At 40.6% G+C, this 21,652-nt stretch overlaps 1 protein-coding gene across 1 annotated transcript; it reads left to right on the top strand.

The window, feature by feature from the left end:
- The first annotated feature begins 7,414 nt into the window (after positions 1–7,414).
- LOC145782080 (protein prune homolog 2-like) lies at positions 7,415–10,522 on the top strand. The gene has a single exon (XM_082593817.1). It carries the CDS (start codon positions 7,437–7,439, stop codon positions 8,508–8,510), a length of 1,074 nt encoding a protein of 357 aa, XP_082449943.1. The 5' UTR covers positions 7,415–7,436; the 3' UTR covers positions 8,511–10,522.
- The last annotated feature ends 11,130 nt before the right edge of the window (positions 10,523–21,652 follow it).

The raw sequence follows: 21,652 nt of genomic DNA on the forward strand, positions 1-21,652 counted from the left end.
AACTTACTAACAAGTTGATTTTTTTTCTGGTTATTATTTATTTGGTTAATAAGAAAGTAAAATCAGATCAACTTGTTTTACAATTTTACTTTTTAGTATTAACACTTGCATTTACTGTATTATAAATTTTAGAACTTTTAACAGAAACAAATTTAATTTTGATTATTTGCTGATATTCCGAGAACGATCACAATGTACACAGTACATCCTTAGATAGAACTAGGCTACGTAGAAAAAAACAATATAGCGAACAACGCATTGTGATGGGTTTGAGTGAACACACATTTTGAATTGTTATTAAAAATGTAAAGATAGATTCTTTCACGTAGGATAACATAAAAATTGAAATTTTCGGACACATACACATTGACACAGCTGAATATTCCATATGAGCTGAAACGATTGGTGTCAAACAGATGGAATCAATCAAGCTTTGTTGTTATCTTTTGTTCTCAGAGAATGGAGCAGATTGCTATTACCATATTTACAATTTTGTTGACGTCAAATGTCAGGTTTACCTTGTGACAGGGTTACTCAGTTAGGAAAGCTGCTGCTCATTCTCTGTATTGCATCGTTTCGATATAATAAAAGCAACTTTGCTTAACTCTTGTACAGTAGCACTGAGATGGGCGTCCAGGGGGTAGTTTTGGACCCGGGCCGGGGAAAAATTTAGGGTCCAATAACCTTTCCAAGAGTCCAGGTAACTTGAACAAACCACCGCATATTTTTTTAATATAGTGTGTTTTTCTTAAAAGTGTCCTAATTTGGGGCCCAAAAACTTATTGGTACTGGGCGGTGGCCTACGAACATAGATAGCCTAGACACCATGCACATGATTTCAGAACTGAAGGCTGAAGTCTATTGCAGGTAAATATGTTACTTGGGTCTTATATACGCCAAAAATGTTTTTTTCAAGTTTTTTTAAGTCAATTGTTTAGTGTTAATTTTTTTTTTTATCATACGAAGCTTTATATGATGAAAAAATTAGCATTTTATCAAGCAATGTGTAAACACAATTGTTTAGTTCAAACAGCCAATAGAATTCTTTATGTGTAGACTTAGATTGAACAGCTTTTATTGGAGAATGTTACTTTACCAACAAGCAATTAATTTGCAAGAATTTAGATTGCAAACTGAAATATAAGCACTGAAACAATCGAGCGCTGAAACCATTTGAAAAAATACTTTAGGCAACTGTAGAACCCAAGTAAGCCTTCATCAGCAATGGACTTTAGCCTTCAGTTCTGACATCTTGTGCATGGTGTCTAGGCTATCTATGTTCGTAGGCCATGTACCGGTTCCAAATTATCCTCCCTACACCTGTAATACCCGGGTATTGTATATATTATACAAGGGTAAAAGATATATCTGGTTTTCATCCACGGTTCATCCGCACCATGCGTGTCATCTGCAAGATGTTCTCATTCACATCAACACCTTGACATTGGTTTAAAACCTCACTAGACATGTCAGCTTATCGGTAGTTTTGGATGATGAGACATTTATCAAACAAAATTTACATTTATTCACTAACAAATTTTATTGAGAAATGACATTAATTATGTTTGGAAAGAAACCAGACATGTCAAGCGCAATTCTATGTGCTTACATGGGAGAAATATCCTCGATAACCTAATGTTCAGTGGCTAAGGCTTGTGACTCAACATCTTGACAGACCATCTGTCCATTTTGTAGACCAGCGCCCTTTCATGTTGTACAATGTACATTGGTCCAAGTGTTATCACTGCAACGTTTCACCAACCTCTATCTAGGGTCGCACATGATGAAAATAAAATAATTCGTACCTTGAAAGCAACCCAACAATTTCAAAGCTGCTTATTGGAGGGATCAGAGCATTTTTGTCCGGGGTAATCTTTTGTTAAATTGAAATCATGCCAATACCCCTCACAAGTTTCCATTTATGAATGGTTTTTTCAAAACTTCATAACGCTGTTGCGACATTCAATCTTGCTTAAACTTGTTAATTTCACCAAACGCATACATTTTTACCAAATTTCAGTCTTGAAGTGTATAGTAACCTATTTCTACTAGGCCTACAGGCTACAGCTTCATAGAAAGGTTCTTATTTTTGTTGAGGTTGCCTTTGAAAATGTGAAGATCCCCGGATTAGGACAAGGCAGAGTGGGCGGCCAGACTGCATGGACCTAATGTAATAGGTATTTTTTTCACAAGCGAAACTCGTTATATTGAAAAGGCATCAGCTTATTTTGTGCTGGTCATGTAGCATTAAGTAAAATTTGTATTTTAATGATCATGATTCATTGATATAATATACTGTATGCTGCAATGCAGTCCATCTGAAAACTTTGGTTTAGGTTATTTGCCGTTATAAATATAAATCAGATTGATACATTCTTCGTTATTGTAATAACATGGTGACACCTTTTGTTTGCTTGTTTTGTAGATGTTCACCTTCCATAGCACAAACCGATCAAAACTACAAATTTTACCTCTGCAGCTCCAATGTGTGGCAAAATTTTTTCGTTTTATTTGCAAACATACGCATGGAAAGGCCTTTCTAGCCTTTGTTAGACCTACCTTATTTTCATCGCTCAAAAAGAGGACAAGTTTTGTCAGCAAGCAAAATGCAAATAGAGTTTTACGTTTGAATTTTTGTTTTTTCTTGGATAGCCTAATTAAAGGTCTACGCAGAAAACGCTTCGGTTAAAAATCAAAACAAATTTAGGCTTCTTGTCACATTCAGCCAATGAATATTTTGAGATTTCCTTAACTTTTTTCAGTGAGGAAGATTCAGCTTTTACGAGACCATAAAATTTGCCACATGAAATATAATTGAAACTGTGCTCAATCGTTAAGATGCCAGAAGCGAACGCAATTTAACGCTGTATCTTTTCTCCAACCGTGGTGGCTGCATAATAAAAAAGCAAAGACAGAAAAAATGTAACAGACCTAATTACACTTATTTGGAGATTTTTTCAACCAAACACATTGTTTTTTCCATTGCACACCAGAGTTGGATAAGGATCGGTGTTGTCAACCCCGCAATGTACGTGGCCGCGCACGTGGTGGTAGCACCGTGCCGCGCGAGCTCGGCCAGGAATTTTCAGTTTGTGGACATTGACGAGGGCAACGCGTAAACAAAATCTAGGGATAAAACTGTAAAAGTAGTGTTTTCTTAGGCCAGCTTTACACCGAACATACAAAGCTGCCTTCACCATACAAAAACGTCGCACGACAAATGGCGCATGTTTGTTTCTTTTTACCGTTCACACCAGGAATACAATTTCTGGTGTGAATGATGAAAAGAAATAAACATGCGCCATTTGTCGAATTGTCGTGCGACGTTTTTGTATGCTGAAGACGGTTTTGTATGTTCGGTTTGAATCTCGCCTAATGATAACATAGCAAAAAAATGTCTTGCAGTACGTAGCCTAACTTGAATCAGGGATGGAGGAATATCCAAACGCGTTTGCACCCTTGAACCATTCTGAATTCTGATCACCGTCAATATTGTCAAATATTTTTGTTGATCCTATAATCATATGTAGGCTAGTTGAATTTTTTTACACAATATACTGAAGTGATAACACTATGTTGTGCTGAAATTTCGTCATCATAGAATGATTAGTTATCCAATTATAGCTTTTAATGTGAAAAAGTGGTTCATCAGTCCATACCTCCCCCTACCACCTATCCACTATTCAAATACATTTCATTCTACAACAGTTATTTTCTGCAAGTCTTTTTCTCCTTGGAGTCGTTTTTCATAATATTGATGGCAAACCTCTTCCATCACTTCGTTCATCAATTTTCTTTTAGGTTCCCAGGTATGACAGTTTTGCCCCGCTCTTTTCATGGCCTGTTTTGCTATCAACAAATCTTTCACAAAACTAGCAATTGAACCAAAACTAATGATACTCAGCAGAGCAGCCTGGTTAAACTTGCAACTGAACTTGATTGAAAGTAATTACCGGTACTCAAACTGGAAACTGAATGCTTTATTTGTGATCAGGAGGGGGAACTAGCTTACAGTTTTCAAATAAAAAAAAATTATTCTAAATACCGTAAGCTATATTTTGTAGCGAAATAATTACTTAGAATGGTTAATTCAACTCACGATTCCTATAATTTTACGCAAAATCAATAGATAGGCTATTTAAGAAAAGTTAAAAATGCAGAAAAAATCCAGATATCAACGTTTTAAAAAAAACATTTAAAAACCCAGACTGGTAGCAAAAAACCCAGATTTGGGTTTAAAAACCCAGGAATGGGAGCCCTGGGTCTATAATCCATCAATTAAAAAAAAAATCGGATAACACAGGTTATTTTTGATGCCTTGAAAGTTAAAAATAGTAGGCTACAATTCTAGGAATATTATCGCCAGTTTATGACTAAAGGGCGCATATACTCCCTTTTAATCTGAAAACAGTCAAATGCAACTTAGTTAATAGACTTGTTTTTTCCTGGCATAGGCTTAGCAGACAAAAAAAATATAAATGCTTTTTCTGTAATCCAATCAGACCACCAAGTTTCCAAATGGGAAAGTTTTGATTTTGCTTGAACAGTTTTATGGTCACAAAAGTAATGTTACAAAATCAGTCAGGTTCGGAAACTTGTATAATTTATTGATAAAGCTTTTACCATCGTAAAGGCGGATTCTTCATTATGTTATTCTAATAGAATTTCTGCCTTTGGACGGTAAAAACTTTAACACGCTTATAGATTCCTGGATTTAACAAACATACCGTGAGCATTAAGCAGTTTGGAAAAAAGAGCGTAGTTTGCAAAAACGAGCGAGTAAATAGGGAGACTAAGCAACATTTAAGAAATTAGTCTTTTTATTATCTTATTTTCTTAAATTACACTCGCTTTTTTCTCCCTGGTTTTGTTTGTTAAGTCTATAACTATGTTATAGTTTTTACCTTCTTGAACTTTCTAAGAATTGCCAGATTGGCTCTTTTTAGACGCAGTTGGCGCAAAAAAATTTGTTTGGCCCCTTGGCCCTTTGTTTTCGTTAGTTGGCTCTTTTTGGAAGCAGTTGGCACATACTATCAAACTAGCTATTTAAATAAATGTCTTTCGGAAATTGAGACTGAAAAGTGTTATTACGATTTTTTAGACAGTGCTTGGTGTATTTTATCAAAAGTTTTCTGGCAACACAGCTGATAATGTTTATGCCAATGCCAAAGATTCGAGTGGAAACACTGCAGAAAATGAAGATTAGATTATGGAGTTGTTCTTGTGGACTGTGTTGTTGTATTACTTGTAATGTTGTAACGTTATTGACGTTGTTAACGTTATTATGTATTATTAACAATCTTATCAACGTTATTGAACAATTTGGCTGTTTTTTACCCAGTTTGGCCCTATTTTCGACATTGTTTGGCTCTTTTTCTCAGAAGCTGTCTGACAACTCTGAACTTTGGTGACTTGGTGTTTACCAAAGTGTAGCCTAGTGGGTTTGATGTTCTGTGATAGTTGCTGTTATTCATATATTCAGCATTGTTTTATTCAGTTCAAAACTGTAATTTAATGTAACAATTTAAGTTAACTGAAATTGTTGTAGTTTGGTGGCAAGAAGAATAAACAGGTCACTGATGAAAAGAATGATTTTTAGTTGATAACAAACTGTGCTACAAGTTACTCATATAAATTAGCTTTTGTTGTATAGATTCTCTTGTACTTTTCATGCACTTACGCAAGTATACTGTGATGTCTTCAAATTTTTACTTGTTGGATGCAGGCGCATGACGCTTTCAGAATTAACTGTGCTGGCAGACATTTGTAGTGCAATGTGAGCAACAGATAGATTTGTTCTGTCCGCAGCATCAATTGTAAGGACTTCTAACTAAATATATACTCAATATTGGACATTTTCAAGATAGCCAGTTCCAGTTAGGCTAGTTTTACGGTTGAAGTTAAAGGTAAATGTTGGACAACCCCTGAAAATGTCTAACAGTACGGTACCTGAAAATGCTGACCATACCCAGTTCGATTCTAGTTGTATTTGCATTGATGCATTCAAATACAGAATAAAATTGTAGATGCCATCAAATGTTTTTTTGACGTTAAAGTTTTTGTAGAGAGAAAAACTTGGATTTTTATACAGTCAAATCAAGTTTCCGGATCCAATCTTGCGTGTCTGAGAGCACTTGTTTTTGAGTTGGGTTGGCTAGTCCATATTCTTTTACATACGGTAATTAGTCAAGCATTTTGCTGGATATAAAACCTTATTGAGGTATCAGCACTGTAGGTTTGGTTAAAAATAAACAACATAACAGAACAATTTATTTTATGGAATCTTTATTTGCAGCCTAAAAAGGTTAAGAGCCGCTGACTTAAAATACTTAACTAAAGTGCTAAACTCAATAGATTAGCCATGACAGGGATAGGTTATTTAGTGAGTTGTAAATCCCAGTAAATTTAGGCTGTGGTTTTTAGATTTACTATTTGGCTGCAACAATATTTTTTATAGAATGTGTGTAAAGTGTGATATATGATATAATATATAAACAAATTGCCAGAAAGAAAGAGATTGGTTTGCCCTTTGGCATTGTTTGACAAAACTGTTGATTGTGATAGTCAAATAGCCACTTCCTTCAACAATGAGCACTAAAAGTGCAGAATGTACTACCCCAAATTATATTTTGCCTCTAAGAATATGTTTTAATATATAAATGTATTATTATAACGTTTTAATACCATTATTATATATATGTTGAATGACATTTGCCCCCCAACAGTTGCTTTTGCTCCCCTAAATTTTTTTTTCTAGCTGCATCACTGACTAAAAGTTAGATTGCTCCTACCTGATCGGGAAAATCAGCATTCAAATGTCAATGTCACTCTTCAACGTACGCAACTACGTGGGTCTGCTACTATTCGGTGAGTCCGATTCGGTGAGTTCCTAACCCCTAACCCTAAAACGGCAATGATAATTAGGTTACGATACCCAATAATATAAAAAAAAAATTGAAAAAATCCCCCATTAAGGGATCGGACTCACCGAATCGGACTCACCGAAACAGGCCATTCCGCAACTATGCATAGGTTAGCAACAGCAGCCATGCTGCGAAAGATAACCCTGCTCTCATTATATTGTTCTTCCACAATAAAGGAAAACTAAGTCTTGTGCTATATATATGTATTTTTCTACTAACATAAATTTAAAAAAAATGTTTGTTCATTCAGAATAAGAAAATAAGGGTTTTCACTCACACTAGAAGATTGGCCTACTGTATTGCTAACATATTTTTGCTCTCTCAGCAACAGTCTAAATTTGACTTTGCAAAGACATGATTGAATAAAGTAAGGTTAATTTTTTTTAAAGTAAAGCAGGGAATAAATTGTATTATCATGAATGACAATGTCAAACAATATTTTGTTTGATTTAGTGATTGTAGGTACATTTGGCAATAAATAGTTTGAGGTATAGTGCTGGAAAGAATGAAAAAATGGAGGAAATGTCAAGAATTGAGAAATCTAATATTGGAGATGGTGATGCTTCTTTAACTGTGCCTGTGTCAGCCAACAGCACTGAAGCGACATTTGAAGCACAATGGGAAGAAGATGACCTAGTGGCGTTATCAGGAAATCCTGGGCAAAGTTTTCAGAAAATTAAAACTGGAAATGAATCACTCCCTTCCGATTGTGTTCAACAAGCAAGAAAAAAATTAGAAGTTGACTTTGCCAATGCAGATTTTCTAAATAGTGATCCAGATCTTTCTGAATCTGAACTGGATGGAATTCCAACTCCAGAGGAATTACTGACACCAGATGATTTAGATTTATCATTGGAAGAATGCTCTCCTTCACATAATCCTGGAATCGATCTAGAGTGGGACAATGACACCCCGGTACATCAGCCACAGTCTGACGACACTTCCGCAGCGACTCAAAATCATTCTATATGGCGAACTGTTGTGATAGGTGAAAAGAATTACAAGTTGGATTTAAGTGCTGTTACTCCTTACAAAAATGTTTTGTCTCATGGAGGTTATTATGGTGAAGGACTAAATGCTATTGTTGTGTTTTCTGCGTGTTATTTACCTGATGTGAATCAGTCAGATTACCATTACATAATGGACAATCTCTTTTTATACATTGTGAGTACATTAGATTTATTGGTAGCTGAAGATTACATGATTATATTCTTCAATGGTGGGTGCAATCGTAAAAATTTTCCCGCTTTTAAGTGGCTGAAAAAATGTTATCAAATGATCCATCGCCGCTTGCGCAAAAATTTGAAGCAACTAGTTGTTGTACATCCTTCATGGTATATTCGTCTGATCATTGGCTTCTTCCGACCGTTTATAAGTTCAAAGTTCAGTCGTAAGTTGAAGCTGACAGGAACACTGCACAAACTTGCTGATTTGGTTCCTTTGGACAGTGTTGTTGTACCGGATGCTGTCTTGCAACATGATTTAAAGTTGCAACGAGTTAGTGGAAAAGACGATAACTCAGAAGCTGTTGCTAATGCTGCACAGAGTGATGCAGCCTCTGTTAAAAGCAACGAAGTAAAGCAATAATTTATGTGATAGTAAAGCATCAACAGCTCTTTCATTGAATCTACTGCTTACATATATTCAAGTGTCATATTTTTTCTGCATTATTTTATCATATGTTGTTTGTGTTTTTGGATATTTTTCAACATCTATAATAATATGCACAATGCAGTGGCATTCATTTACACTTTTGTCAGTGAGAATTTACTTGTGTTACAATATCAAAAAAAAAATGTAATTAGGTAAGCACACTTTCTATTGTATGTACGTTTTGCTCTTTCGCCCAGTAAAACCAGCTCTTTCGCCCAGTAAAACCTTTTTTGTAAATCGTTTCAGCTTTGCTAGGTGCTGAGAGAATGTAAAAAGACAGCAACGTTTGATTACTGGTTGTGCCCACACAGCTTGAAGGCAGCCACACCGCTGTCAGTTGCACCTGCTAATTTGCTAAACTATTTTCTATAACTGCAGCACACCGCTGGGTCAGTGATCACTGATCAGTTATGTTTGATTTCGTTGTTTGTATATTTCCTTATCTTGTAGTTTTTCTCGCTTTACCTAAATTTGAACAAAAACACTTAAACAGCCAGCGTTTAATGTTAAGTTCACATATTATAAATAGATTTCATTTGAAAAATGAATTTCTCAGCTAAGGTGGCATTTAAGTTGTTAAAGAAAAGGTGGTGTTACTTTTACACAAGGTTGTCACAGTTTTGTATAAGATGGACTTTGTTTGCATTCCGATCATGTACTATTCACATTTCACATCTTTTGTATCAGAAATGTGGCTGTGTATTCAATACAAAGCCCTATCATCTATTATTATTTTGTTGAGTAGGTTATATGGAACTTCCCAGTTAACAAAGGTTGTTTTCCTTACCACATTGCAACGATGTAAAAAGGACAGCTTGTGTTTCTTGGATTGTTTCTGAAATGTATATTGCTTAACTTGTATTTCCAACTGAAAAAAGTTGTTTTTTTTGCGTCGTTACAGTGTTTTGATGCTTTAGAAATGCGTTGGCGTCTTGTATAGTCCAAACTCAACCATCGTAACATTGATGTATTCTTTTGTTTTGGCAATAATTCTTGCATTTATTTTATTTTTTTAAATTGCTACACATCTCTCTTGCATGAGCATTTTCTTATTAGGCGCCACCCCAAAACTTTATTTAAATGATCAAAATGATCACTTTGTAGTACTCGGGACATAGTAAAGTCGCGGTTCAGTACCGCATCAAATATCATAGAGCTGTTCATAGTGCGTACCGTAGTTCTGTTAAAGTTATTTGACACGTGGAGAAACAACTTTTATGCTTGTCGTAACCTCACCTTTGGTAACTTGCTATGGTTGGCATTTGTAGTGTTTTTCTTTTGTTGTAACTATTAGTGAAGCTGTATTAAGGTTGGCTCTCTGGACGATGTTGCATGTCCAAAGATCAAGATTTTCAATGTGCAATTCAGTTTTATAGGAGTTTATAGAAAAAGTGCACATGTCAAATAAGCAAGGCATGATTATTTATTGTAAAGACGCAAAAAGGAAAATTTGCGTCTAAAGCGTCATCATTCAGACGTCTTCTTCTTGCTTATGAGGCAACAATTCAGGCAACATCTCCCAATTGTGGCAACCAGTGCAATGTCTTCATATCAGGGTCTATGAGATCCACATTCAGACGATTTGTGCTTTTAGTATTTAAAGATTCTAGTGAAATGGCCTACGTGTAATAGTTTTCAAGATACGTGCCGTGCCCCCTTTTAAATTTTCTGGGATTTCGAGATTAATAAACCCACACCGAATTTGGGATTGTAAAACATGGTTAAAATCCCGTGATTCCAACCTTATAAACTCCCAAGATTGTCGTGAAATGATTCAACTCAACGTGTTTCTTTCAATATGCTGTAAGCATGGCTTTGTACCAGTTGCCCGATGCATTTTCAAGTGACTTTAAAGTCAACATCTTACTATTTTTTTATTATTACTGTGACCGTCTGTAGCAAATCATATATATTAAGTGTATTAGAAATAGAATCATACCACAGCCGCCTACAGTATTGGTGTTGCAGTGCTTTCAGATTATCAGCTGTGGATATGAACCAGTGGTTCTCAAAGTGGGGCCCGCGAAACACCTTCAAAAACGCTGTGAGATTTTCTTGAACGTGTTTGCAATATCCAAGGTAGCAAGCTATTGTTCTTGTGCCAGATAGTCGCCCCTTTTTTGTTATCTTCCTTAGGGCAGATTGGTTGGTTTTGAATCTTTATACTTGGACTGACAGAGCTTCATATAGGTTATTCATAGCAGTTTCGCGTACCTGTAGAAGCTCTGAACCACTGACGCGGGCCGAGTTACAAGGTAAAGTTTCCGATTGTTGAAGTGGTGTTGCCGGGATATTATTCCACCTACTAGGACTAGGTGCCGCTGAATGGAGAGTAGGGGAAGGGAAGGTAATTTGATACACCCCCTCTACAGAAATGTACAAAAAATATTAGTCAAAAATATTGTCATTAGGTTGAAGATCTGTGAAAATAATGCCTACAAAAATTTCGCCATGCAGCTAACTCGTGCTTTTATGGCATAAAATTGTAAAAGTGTATTTTGTGAGTATTTTCGTAAAAACTTTAACTCATGATTATTTTCGTCTGGAAAATTAACGAAAAGTTCCTGAAAGATGAAACCAAACTCATTTGACAGTTGATTGATAAGGCTTCAAGGGCATGTCACGTTTTTTCTGCAATGTGCATCCAAGCATACAAAAATCAGAATTTTATAACTTTTTTTGAAAAAGGTAAATTGATACAGTATATTAAAGTGCAACTGCACGATCAAATTAACATTGGCTGGAATCCATTGCCAAGACATCCGGTACCTGTTGAAAAACTCACTTCCTTACAATTGAGGCCCAGAGCCGAGAAACCGACCCTTTTCCCACGCTCTCTAGCGCTTCTCACGCTACCTGGAAGTGGCAAACTCGTCAACGCCACCTGGTGATATGACGTCAGTTGGAGTCAAGCTTAGTGGAGACCAAACTAGCCGAGATGGGCTTGGTTGCTAGTGAATGCGCAAATTTATAAAGCATCCATAATGAAGACGCATCTTTCAGCCAGCATTATACAAATTTAGTTGTTCATGCCTGTGTGCCAGGAGTGGTTTGCGAAGCCCATCGCCGAAGACTAGTTTCGTAGATTACAACAGCCAAACTTGGTTATATCGAAAACATTTTGTATTGTATTGTAGGACATAGTAGCCTACAGTCGACTATCATGCGATAACGCTTTAGCATTCATTGGGACTGTCTTCGGCAGTGTTGACATCTAGGTTTTTCAAAAATAATCTAGATGAAGTAAAAAAAAGACCAGAATAAACCAAATTGAAGCAGAAATAAACCAACATACAATACTGATGACAAATCGAAAACAAACCAAACCAAAAACACACACCAAATCGAAAATAAATAAACCAAACGGTTGTGAATAAACCAGATTTGGTTTCAAAAAGACTAAAATGGTAACACTGGTCTTCGGAACGCAGCATAATCTCCATCGTCTCTGGGGTACTCTCTGCGGATGAAAGAGACAATGCATGATGGCAGCACGACTCTGTTCGACTTGCCCAGAACTTCTCCATCCAACAGCCACTCCAGCACGTGCCTATAAGCGACCAGCCTGAATTGCCTGAGAGATATAACAGCTTCGTTTAAATATGAGTGGAACAATTACGCAACCAGCTGTTGAAAGGTTGTTGAGCAGTAAACAAGCTCAAGTAAACTCACTCATTTGACAACTTTCCGTCGCGTCCTCTGGGCTTGCCATCTTTTTCCCAATTCTTCCTATCAACCGTGAAGAAGTTTATAGGACTGCTGGATTGACCATTGCATGAAAGTCGTCCAACACAGTGATGCAAGAGGTGCTCTCCGCCATGCCGTTAAGTACCCTTACACACTGCTCGATTTCGTGGTTCGAATGTCACATAACATTGGTTAAGACGTACCGTAGCTTACCTCGCATGGGCCTATGACAGCTTTGGTCTGTCCCTTAACCAACAATTTCAATGGATAAATCAACAGACCTAGCTTATTCTTTTCAAACTCGAGATTGCAAAGAGCCTATACTACCAACAAGCCTAACAAGATCGAAGCTGCGAAAAGAAAACCTCCTTCCTCTAGTACAGTGGTCGGCAACCTGCGGCTCCGGAGCCGCATGCGGCTCTTTAGCTCCTCTGAAGCGGCTCCCTCCAGATTTGACATGATTTGGTATAGCCTATGCGTTCGACTGTGATAATAAAAAAAAAACGGCATCAAAACGTTATTTACTAGTTGTGCAAGATGATGCAGCAATAAGCCAACTCTGATCGAGTGATACTCTGTCAGAAAATAATATACCTTTTTTTACAATTGTAGCGCCAGAGAGCTCTGTCGTCTCTGACGTCACACGCACACGTCACTAGAATTGTCCAGAAAGCTCCGCCTTGAGCGCATAACTGCACGTCTCGGGAATTCAATTCAGTAATCGGGAATTCAACTTCTGTAATCAACGTCACTATGCCGAATTCCTACCTTGGTTCATCGTTATGTAGAATTGCAGTCGTGTTGCGTTGTGTGATCATATGTAAAACTCGCAATCTCACACTAGTACCTTCTTAAAGAAGTTAAGCTCATGATTTTAAATCAATCAGTCGTTTGCTATGTGAAATTTTAGTCTTTTGTAGAGTTCTACGACATGTAAAAATCAGAGTGTGTTAAGTTTTGCTATGTGAAAATCAATAGTTTGTTGAGTTTTTGTTCAATATGAAAAGTCGGTTCTTTCAATATGGAAATCAGTTGAATGCAATATCAAAAGTCAGAACTTAAAACCAGTATCAAGAAATCAGTCTTGGTAATTCTAAAGCAATATATCAGTTTCGTTGTTGCTACTGTTTTCTATTTTTGGCACTGCCAGGATGACGTTTGGATCAGTTTATTGTTAATGTAGCAGCGACAACATTTCGTATCCAGTTGTTGGTGGTGGAGCTTTAATATTCCGGTGTTTTCCTTTACTTTCTGTGTTGCTGGATCGAAGATTGAAAACTATAAACAATTACGTTGTGAGCAAGCATTGATCTTCTGAGTTGAGTTAGTAAACAATACAGCAGCGTAATCGACCTCGTGTCCTATCATTCCTTGCCGACTTTGCCCAGGAATGTTGCCATCCCACTGATGGCTGTGTATGGGTGGATATGCTGAAAGCAGCGTCCGCTACATATTTATGGTGACCCCGACGTGATCTGTTTTGCTAACTGTGAGCTGTAACGACGTGATCTCACTGTGAATTAACCACTTGACTTAACTGTGAATTAACTAAATGTGAACTGACTGGATGCACTGGATTATTCTGGATTACATCACAGACTATAACAAGCCTGCCTTTCATCGGACGCTCCTTCAACGACGACGCCGTGGGACTCAAGTTAAGTAACATTAATTCATGATGTTTGAATACTCTTTTTACTCGTACATTATCGTAGTAGCCGTAAGCCTTTTTATTTCCCTCGTCGTTGTCGTCCTTGGCCGCCGCCTCACTCGTGGCGCGCGATCGGGGCGTCTTGACAGCAGCGATGACGATGTGTTTCGCCCCCGTCCGGACGACTCCCTTCAGACACTGGATTGTGGTGTCTGCAGGCACCCCAGGCCCTATGGCATGTCATTGCCGAGGTTCTTCGAGACGGACGTATCCCTTTGGATTGAGCTAGTCGAAAGCTTCTTTAGAAATAGGGCCATTGATAATACTGACGAACGATATGACTTAGTTATACAGGCACTCAACGAGCAGCAATTGCATAGGGTCGCCGACGCCGTCGTCGACCGTGACGGTTGTGACGACCCCTATGCCATGCTTAAACGGGCCCTCCTGCGCGAGTTTGGTCTCACGGAGGGAGACCGTGTGAGTGCCTTGTTCCACAAGACGCCTCTCGGAGCCGAAAGGCCATCGACTCATTTAACTAAAATAAGACGACTTTTGGGTAGTGCTGCTAGAGGAAATACATCCTTGTTGCGTGAATTGTTTTTGGGAAAGTTACCGACTGACGTTAGGCGCATTCTAGCCGCGCATGCGGGTGATGATTTGGAGACGTTGGCGCGCCGAGCGGATGAAATAGTTAAAATTTCAAGCGGCGATGATGCCGTTGTGCAGGGTTCACGCAGTCTTTCCTCGCAGGCAGACATTAATCAATCTTTGGATAGGCGTGTCTCCGCATTGTCTGAGTCTGTACAGTCATTCGATCGCAGGATGAACTCTTCCGGTAGTGAGATTTCTGGGAGCTTCAGGGCGCCTGACTGTCGGGCGCCCCCCTCTCTCGCCGCTCGGAGGCCCACGCCCTCACGTGACAATCTTCGAGGTCGCCCCTCACTCTGTTTCTATCACGATAGGTTTGGTCCTAGGGCCCGTCGCTGCGCCCCTCCTTGCAACTGGGAAGGAGCAAAAAACGTATCGGGTCCCACTTCAGCAGAGCGGGCGAAGTGGGGACCATCAACTTAAACTCCGGCGCGATGCTTCGGCTCTACGACCCGCACACGAATCTAACTTTTCTTATTGACACCGGTAGTAGCCTAAGTATGCTTCCTTGCCGTTCCTTTAATCGTGCTAAACCCTCTAGTGTTCTTACCGCTGTGAACGGCTCGCCCATTCGGGTGTTCGGCAGCGTGCGCAAGCGGCTCTCACTTGGCCTACCCGTCGAATTTGAATGGACTTTTAAGCTCGCTGATCTGCCTGTACCCATAATAGGCATAGACTTTTTGTTGCATTTTGGCCTGTCCATTGACATTCCTAATAGGCGCCTGATTATGCCGAATCGTGATAACTATGCTAATCATGTGCGACACACCGCACCCTCTAGCGGACCGAAAGGTAAGGACTCCAATGTTGCCGAGCTAGGCGCCTACGCATTCTTAAACGTCGAGTTCCCGAAGGTTTTTGCTCTGGAAAACTATCATCGTCCGTCTAAACATGAAACGTGTCATCATATTCTCACTTCTGGTCCTCCCACAGCGTCGCGCGTGCGCAGGTTATCGCCCGAAAAGTTAATACATCTGCGCGAGGAGATACAGCACCTCTTAGATCTGGGTGTCATTCGTCCTTCCAATTCTCCCTGGGCCTCCCCTGTTCACATGGTCCCAAAAGGGGACACAGGTCGCTACCGCATCACGGGGGACTATAGAAATCTCAACCGTCAGACCCGGCGCGACACTTATCCGCTACCCTTCTTGCATGACTTCGTCGACGCGTTGCATGGCTCTACCATCTTCTCTAGTCTGGATTTGTTCAAGTCTTACCATCAAATCCGTGTCGCCGAACGGGACATTCCAAAAACGGCCATCGTTACGCCCATTGGCGGCTTCGAATTTTGTAAATTAAGCATGGGTCTGTGTAATGCTAGTCAAACGTTTCAACGCTTCATGAACGAGGTTTTGCGTGGATTGAACTTCGTGTTTTGCTATGTTGATGATGTGTTAATCTTCTCCAAAAATAAAGAAGAACATGCGATCCACCTGAGGGCGGTTTTTCGACGCTTGACTCACTACGGGCTCATTCTCAATAAGGAAAAATGTGTGTTTGGTGTTCCGAAGGTAAAATTCTTAGGTCATGAGGTTAACTCTGAAGGCATTCAACCCCTTTCTGGCAAGGTGGAAGCAATCCAAAAGTTTCAGCGCCCACTACAGGCAGGGCAGCTCAGGAGGTATCTTGGCATGGTGAACTTCTACCGCAAATTCATTCCCGACTGTGCACGGCTCTTGCAGCCGCTACACGGCATCTTAACTCCTAAGCTATCCGGTCAGAAACCGATACCTTGGACCGATGATGCAATCTCAGCCTTCGACAGGTCGAAGGAAGGCTTAAAGAACATTTCACTGTTAGCGTATCCAGCCCCCGGCGCCGCGACCTCTCTCGTCGTAGATGCATCTTCCACTGCTGTCGGTGCCGTGGTCCAACAGGAAATCGATGGTAAACAGAAGCCCATTGCTTTCTTTTCCAAATGCCTGGATAATACTCAGAGACGCTATTCTACATTCGACCGTGAGTTGTTGGCAATATACCTCGCCTTAAGGCACTTTAGGTACTTCCTGGAAGGTCGTAAGTTCGCCATATTCACGGATCACAAACCTCTCATCACTGCCTTCAAGGGTACGCTTGCCCATGCTACAGGTAGGCAGTCTCGACATTTCTCTTATATCTCGGAATTCACGTCTGACCTACAGTACATAAAGGGTGAAGATAACGTCGTAGCTGACTGCTTAAGTCGCCCCCAGATAAATGCCATCTTCGAAGACCTTCCGGGTATTGACTTACTCAAACTAGCCATCGAGCAGGAGGACGACCATTCAGTGGCTGAATTTTGTAGATCTGAACACTCCTTGAAGTTAGAAAGGAAAACTCTACCCGACCACGGGGTCTCCTTAATTTGTGACATCAGTACCGGGAGGTATCGACCTTTAGTGCCCAAGTTGTATAAGTCCCTCGTGTTTCAAACGTTGCACAACTTGGCTCATCCGGGAATTAGAGCAACCCGTAATCTTGTAGCCGCACGGTTCGTCTGGCCGAAAATGAGGTCCGATTTACGGCAATGGTGTAGGGAATGCTTGCCCTGTCAGCAAACCAAAATAGGACGCCATAACGTTGCCCCACTACAACACTTTAATGCTCCTGATGCTCGTTTCTCACATGTACACGTCGATCTGGTAGAACCCCTTCCGAATTCAGGTGGATACTGTTACATCTTAACCGTCATCGATAGATTTACTCGCTGGCCGGAAGCCATACCCCTGCCAGAAATCAGCGCGAAGGTCTGTGCCGACGCATTCATACTACATTGGGTCTCCAGGTTCGGAGCCCCCTGCGTAATATCATCGGACCGTGGTAGGCAATTCACCTCTGTCCTTTGGCACGAGATGGCCACATTCTTGGGAAGTAAAATTGTGCACACCACGGCATACCACCCTGCGTCCAACGGTATCAATGAACGCTTCAACCGGAGTCTAAAAGTCTCTTTAAAAACTCAGCACAACCCCGCTGCCTGGTGTAGTAATCTGGGTCTCGTTATGTTAGGACTGCGTTCTGCGCTGAAGGAAGACCTATCCTGTTCCGCCGCGCAAATGACTATGGGCACTTCACTAAGGCTTCCCGGCGAATTCTTCGATGCTCGTGACGGGAAGGACGTTCAACACTCACTGTATGCTCAGAACCTGTCATACTTCATGCAAACGCTTCGCTACACTCGCCCTAGGCATCCCAACAAGCGAGCCACCTTTCTAGACGACGCCCTGCTATCATGTACGCATGCGTTCGTCCGAACGGACAGAGTGTTGAGCAGCCTGCAACGGTCATATCAAGGACCGTATCTCATCCTCAACCGCAGTGATAAGTATTTCACCCTGAGCATCAAGGGCAGGGCTGATACAGTATCGATCGACAGACTTAAAGCCGCGGTGCTTCACCCCATAGTAGGAATAGAGAACTCGGAGGCGCTCTCGCCTCAGACTGGACCTGGTCCCACCGTAGAACGCGAATATGCACAATGCTCTGGGGCTCCGCTTGTGGACGTTGGCGAGCGTCATTACAGTTCCGTCGTTTCCCGTGCCGGCAGGAGCATCGTTGCACCCGCATACTTGAAAGACTATGATTTATCTTAACCATCCACCCGTCCTGGGCATGACGTAAAACTGCATCCATCCAGCCGTCCTGGGCATGACGTAAAACTGCATCCATCCAGCCGTCCTGGGCATGACGTAAAACTGCATCCATCCAGCCGTCCTGGGTACGACGTAAAACTGCATCCCTCCATCCCATCTTTCATCAGTTAGGTGCCGTTCTTGCATAAAGTTATCGTATTAATTACAGCAGTCTTCGTCCTGGGCATGACGTAAAACTGCATCCATTCATCCATTCATCCATCCATTCCACCTTTCCTTAGTTAGCTTAGTCATCGTTTTTGCATACAGTCTTCAAAGGAATTACAGTAGCTCTCAACCACTTCTTAGTCCTGGGTAAGACTTGAAACTGCATACATTACCTCAGTTAATCACTCCCTCGTTTAGCAGTTCCCCGCTCTGTAGTTGTCTAGGAGCTTTAGGAATTGTGTCTTTAGGAGCTGCGCTTCCCTCACATAGGCGTGCGACGCAGCACACTTCCTGTATATAGTACTTGCTATAATCCTTGTCTGACCATTGGTCATCCGTAGGAGTCGGTTGTTCACAAAGCGCCTCGTTTGTTTTTGTAGTCACTGTTGTTAGGATCTTGCTTGTCAAGGCGGTATCATAGATATAAGTCGACATGCTGCTTGCAACTAGCTTGCCCGTCGCTTTCTGCCTTTTTGGCCTTGTTTTGTCACGGCTGCTCGCATTCATCCGTCCACCGCTTCCTGCTCTGTTGGACCGGTTCCCCGCTCAGTCGCTTCGCATAGCTAGCATGCTTTCAGTCTATCTATCTTTCAGTTCCTATGTTTGCAGGTTGTTGTGAGGCTAGGTACTTCAAGCCTCGTCGCCTCCCCTGGTTGTCTGCTGGCACTACAGTCCTGGTCTGGTTTCATCAAAACGTTTGTCCGTTTTTTCACCTTCCCCGTTTGGTTAGAATACCCATCCTGCTGTCATGACGCTTTGCTCTCGCGTCGCGGTGTGTGGCAGTTTGTGCGACTGCTTCGCACGGCCGTTGTCCGGACTGTCCCTCCGTGTCGTAGAGAGAGTGCGCTCTGTGCCCTCTGACGTGCTTCATCAATTTTCACAACTTAGTCGTCGTAGTGCATATATAACATTATCTGCATCGTCAGTGTTCACCTGTGATCGATTAATGATAACCGTAGTGATTAGATTGTGTTTGTCATTGTAACTCTCTACTTTTGTTTTAATTAGAAATCATCGTAGCCGGATGTCCGCCGCACGAGACCTCTGCTTCAACCAATCGAGAGCCGACCAGCCGCTCCCTGGAATCAGAGGAACTGTTAGCTCTCGCGCCGTGCGGAGGGGATCCGACCCCGTCTTGTTGTTCACCGTGTGTCTATGTTATAATACGCATCTTGTGCCTCGCCTGTTTCATTTCATGCTGCAAACATCTCATCAGAAGTCAAACGGCCACCTCGTTTTCCTTCTTGCGGGGGTGTCTGTAGCGCCAGAGAGCTCTGTCGTCTCTGACGTCACACGCACACGTCACTAGAATTGTCCAGAAAGCTCCGCCTTGAGCGCATAACTGCACGTCTCGGGAATTCAATTCAGTAATCGGGAATTCAACTTCTGTAATCAACGTCACTATGCCGAATTCCTACCTTGGTTCATCGTTATGTAGAATTGCAGTCGTGTTGCGTTGTGTGATCATATGTAAAACTCGCAATCTCACACTAGTACCTTCTTAAAGAAGTTAAGCTCATGATTTTAAATCAATCAGTCGTTTGCTATGTGAAATTTTAGTCTTTTGTAGAGTTCTACGACATGTAAAAATCAGAGTGTGTTAAGTTTTGCTATGTGAAAATCAATAGTTTGTTGAGTTTTTGTTCAATATGAAAAGTCGGTTCTTTCAATATGGAAATCAGTTGAATGCAATATCAAAAGTCAGAACTTAAAACCAGTATCAAGAAATCAGTCTTGGTAATTCTAAAGCAATATATCAGTTTCGTTGTTGCTACTGTTTTCTATTTTTGGCACTGCCAGGATGACGTTTGGATCAGTTTATTGTTAATGTAGCAGCGACAACATTTCGTATCCAGTTGTTGGTGGTGGAGCTTTAATATTCCGGTGTTTTCCTTTACTTTCTGTGTTGCTGGATCGAAGATTGAAAACTATAAACAATTACGTTGTGAGCAAGCATTGATCTTCTGAGTTGAGTTAGTAAACAATACAGCAGCGTAATCGACCTCGTGTCCTATCATTCCTTGCCGACTTTGCCCAGGAATGTTGCCATCCCACTGATGGCTGTGTATGGGTGGATATGCTGAAAGCAGCGTCCGCTACACAATTTTTGTTGTTCAAGTTTTGACTTTATATCAGGTCAGTTTACAGCTTTTGGCGTGAACAGCATACCCTTTTTTATCAGTAACCATGCACAAATAAAAACTAGAAAAGTTTTAGGCGAAAACAGAGATGTTACTCAGCATGGACAATTGGACATAACATGAACTTTGCATTCAATGCAAATAATGTTGGCATATCTGCATGCTTAATAAATGACTTCAAAAGGCACTGTCAGAACAGCCATAGAGCATTAATTTTGCTGCACATTATCCCATTTTGGAGATTAGATAAAGTAGGCAGTATTGGAACTTATGCAAACATCGGAGCAGAGTAAGGAAGCTTTCAATAAATGGAAAACAGCCCCATGCCACACCAATGCTGCTAGTTTTGTGGCAGCTCAATAGATTGTAAACGAAGAAAGCAGTACACAGATAGAGATGACGGCATAAAAAAGAATTGTTCGGTAGCAAAGAAACTGTGGTCAGATCTACTTGAAACACATATTATATTACGTTTTGTGGCTCTCAGCTGGTCATTTCTGCCAAAATATGTAACAGAATCGCTCTTTTGTTAAAGGTTGCCGACCAATGCTCTAGAACAAACACAACTAAAGGACTTGCAAAAGCGATTGTCGCTTCTGTCTGACTCCAACTGACGTCATAATCCGCGTGTTGCGCAATGCAATCCGCTATTGCAGGAACGTGGCCAAAAATACAAGCGCGTGGAAAACCATAGTTTTGATAATGTTTATTGAGATAAATATAGCCTTAAAAAGTAAGGGCGAGGTTGGTATTTATAGATTGAAACATGCTCTTTCAGATAAAGTGCGGTCAAAGTCGTCGTGCAGTTGCACTTTAAGTTCTTTTTTGTGACTGTAATAAATGTTGTCATTGATTTAGTTGATTTAAATAAATTATTCTTTATTAACAAGACCTGCTACTTTGGGAAACAACTATTATATAGGCTTTCGTCGGCCTACACGCTATCTGCTGTCAAAAAATGAGAAAAGCGCAAAGCACCCCCTTAAATAAGAACTCCAGCCAATCATCCTTCCCATGTCCATCCGCTGCAGAAGCTTCGCCGCATACATAGGTCTCAACAGTCATCCTTGCACCCAAACCCAAGCACGCCAACCACACATTAAATTTTCATTTATTGCTTTGCTGTCAAAGGGGATTTCTGTATTAGTTTTACTGTATCAAATTACC

The sequence above is a fragment of the Aplidium turbinatum genome, chromosome 13, assembly GCF_918807975.1.
Source record: "Aplidium turbinatum chromosome 13, kaAplTurb1.1, whole genome shotgun sequence".
Taxonomy (NCBI): Eukaryota; Metazoa; Chordata; class Ascidiacea; order Aplousobranchia; family Polyclinidae; genus Aplidium; species Aplidium turbinatum.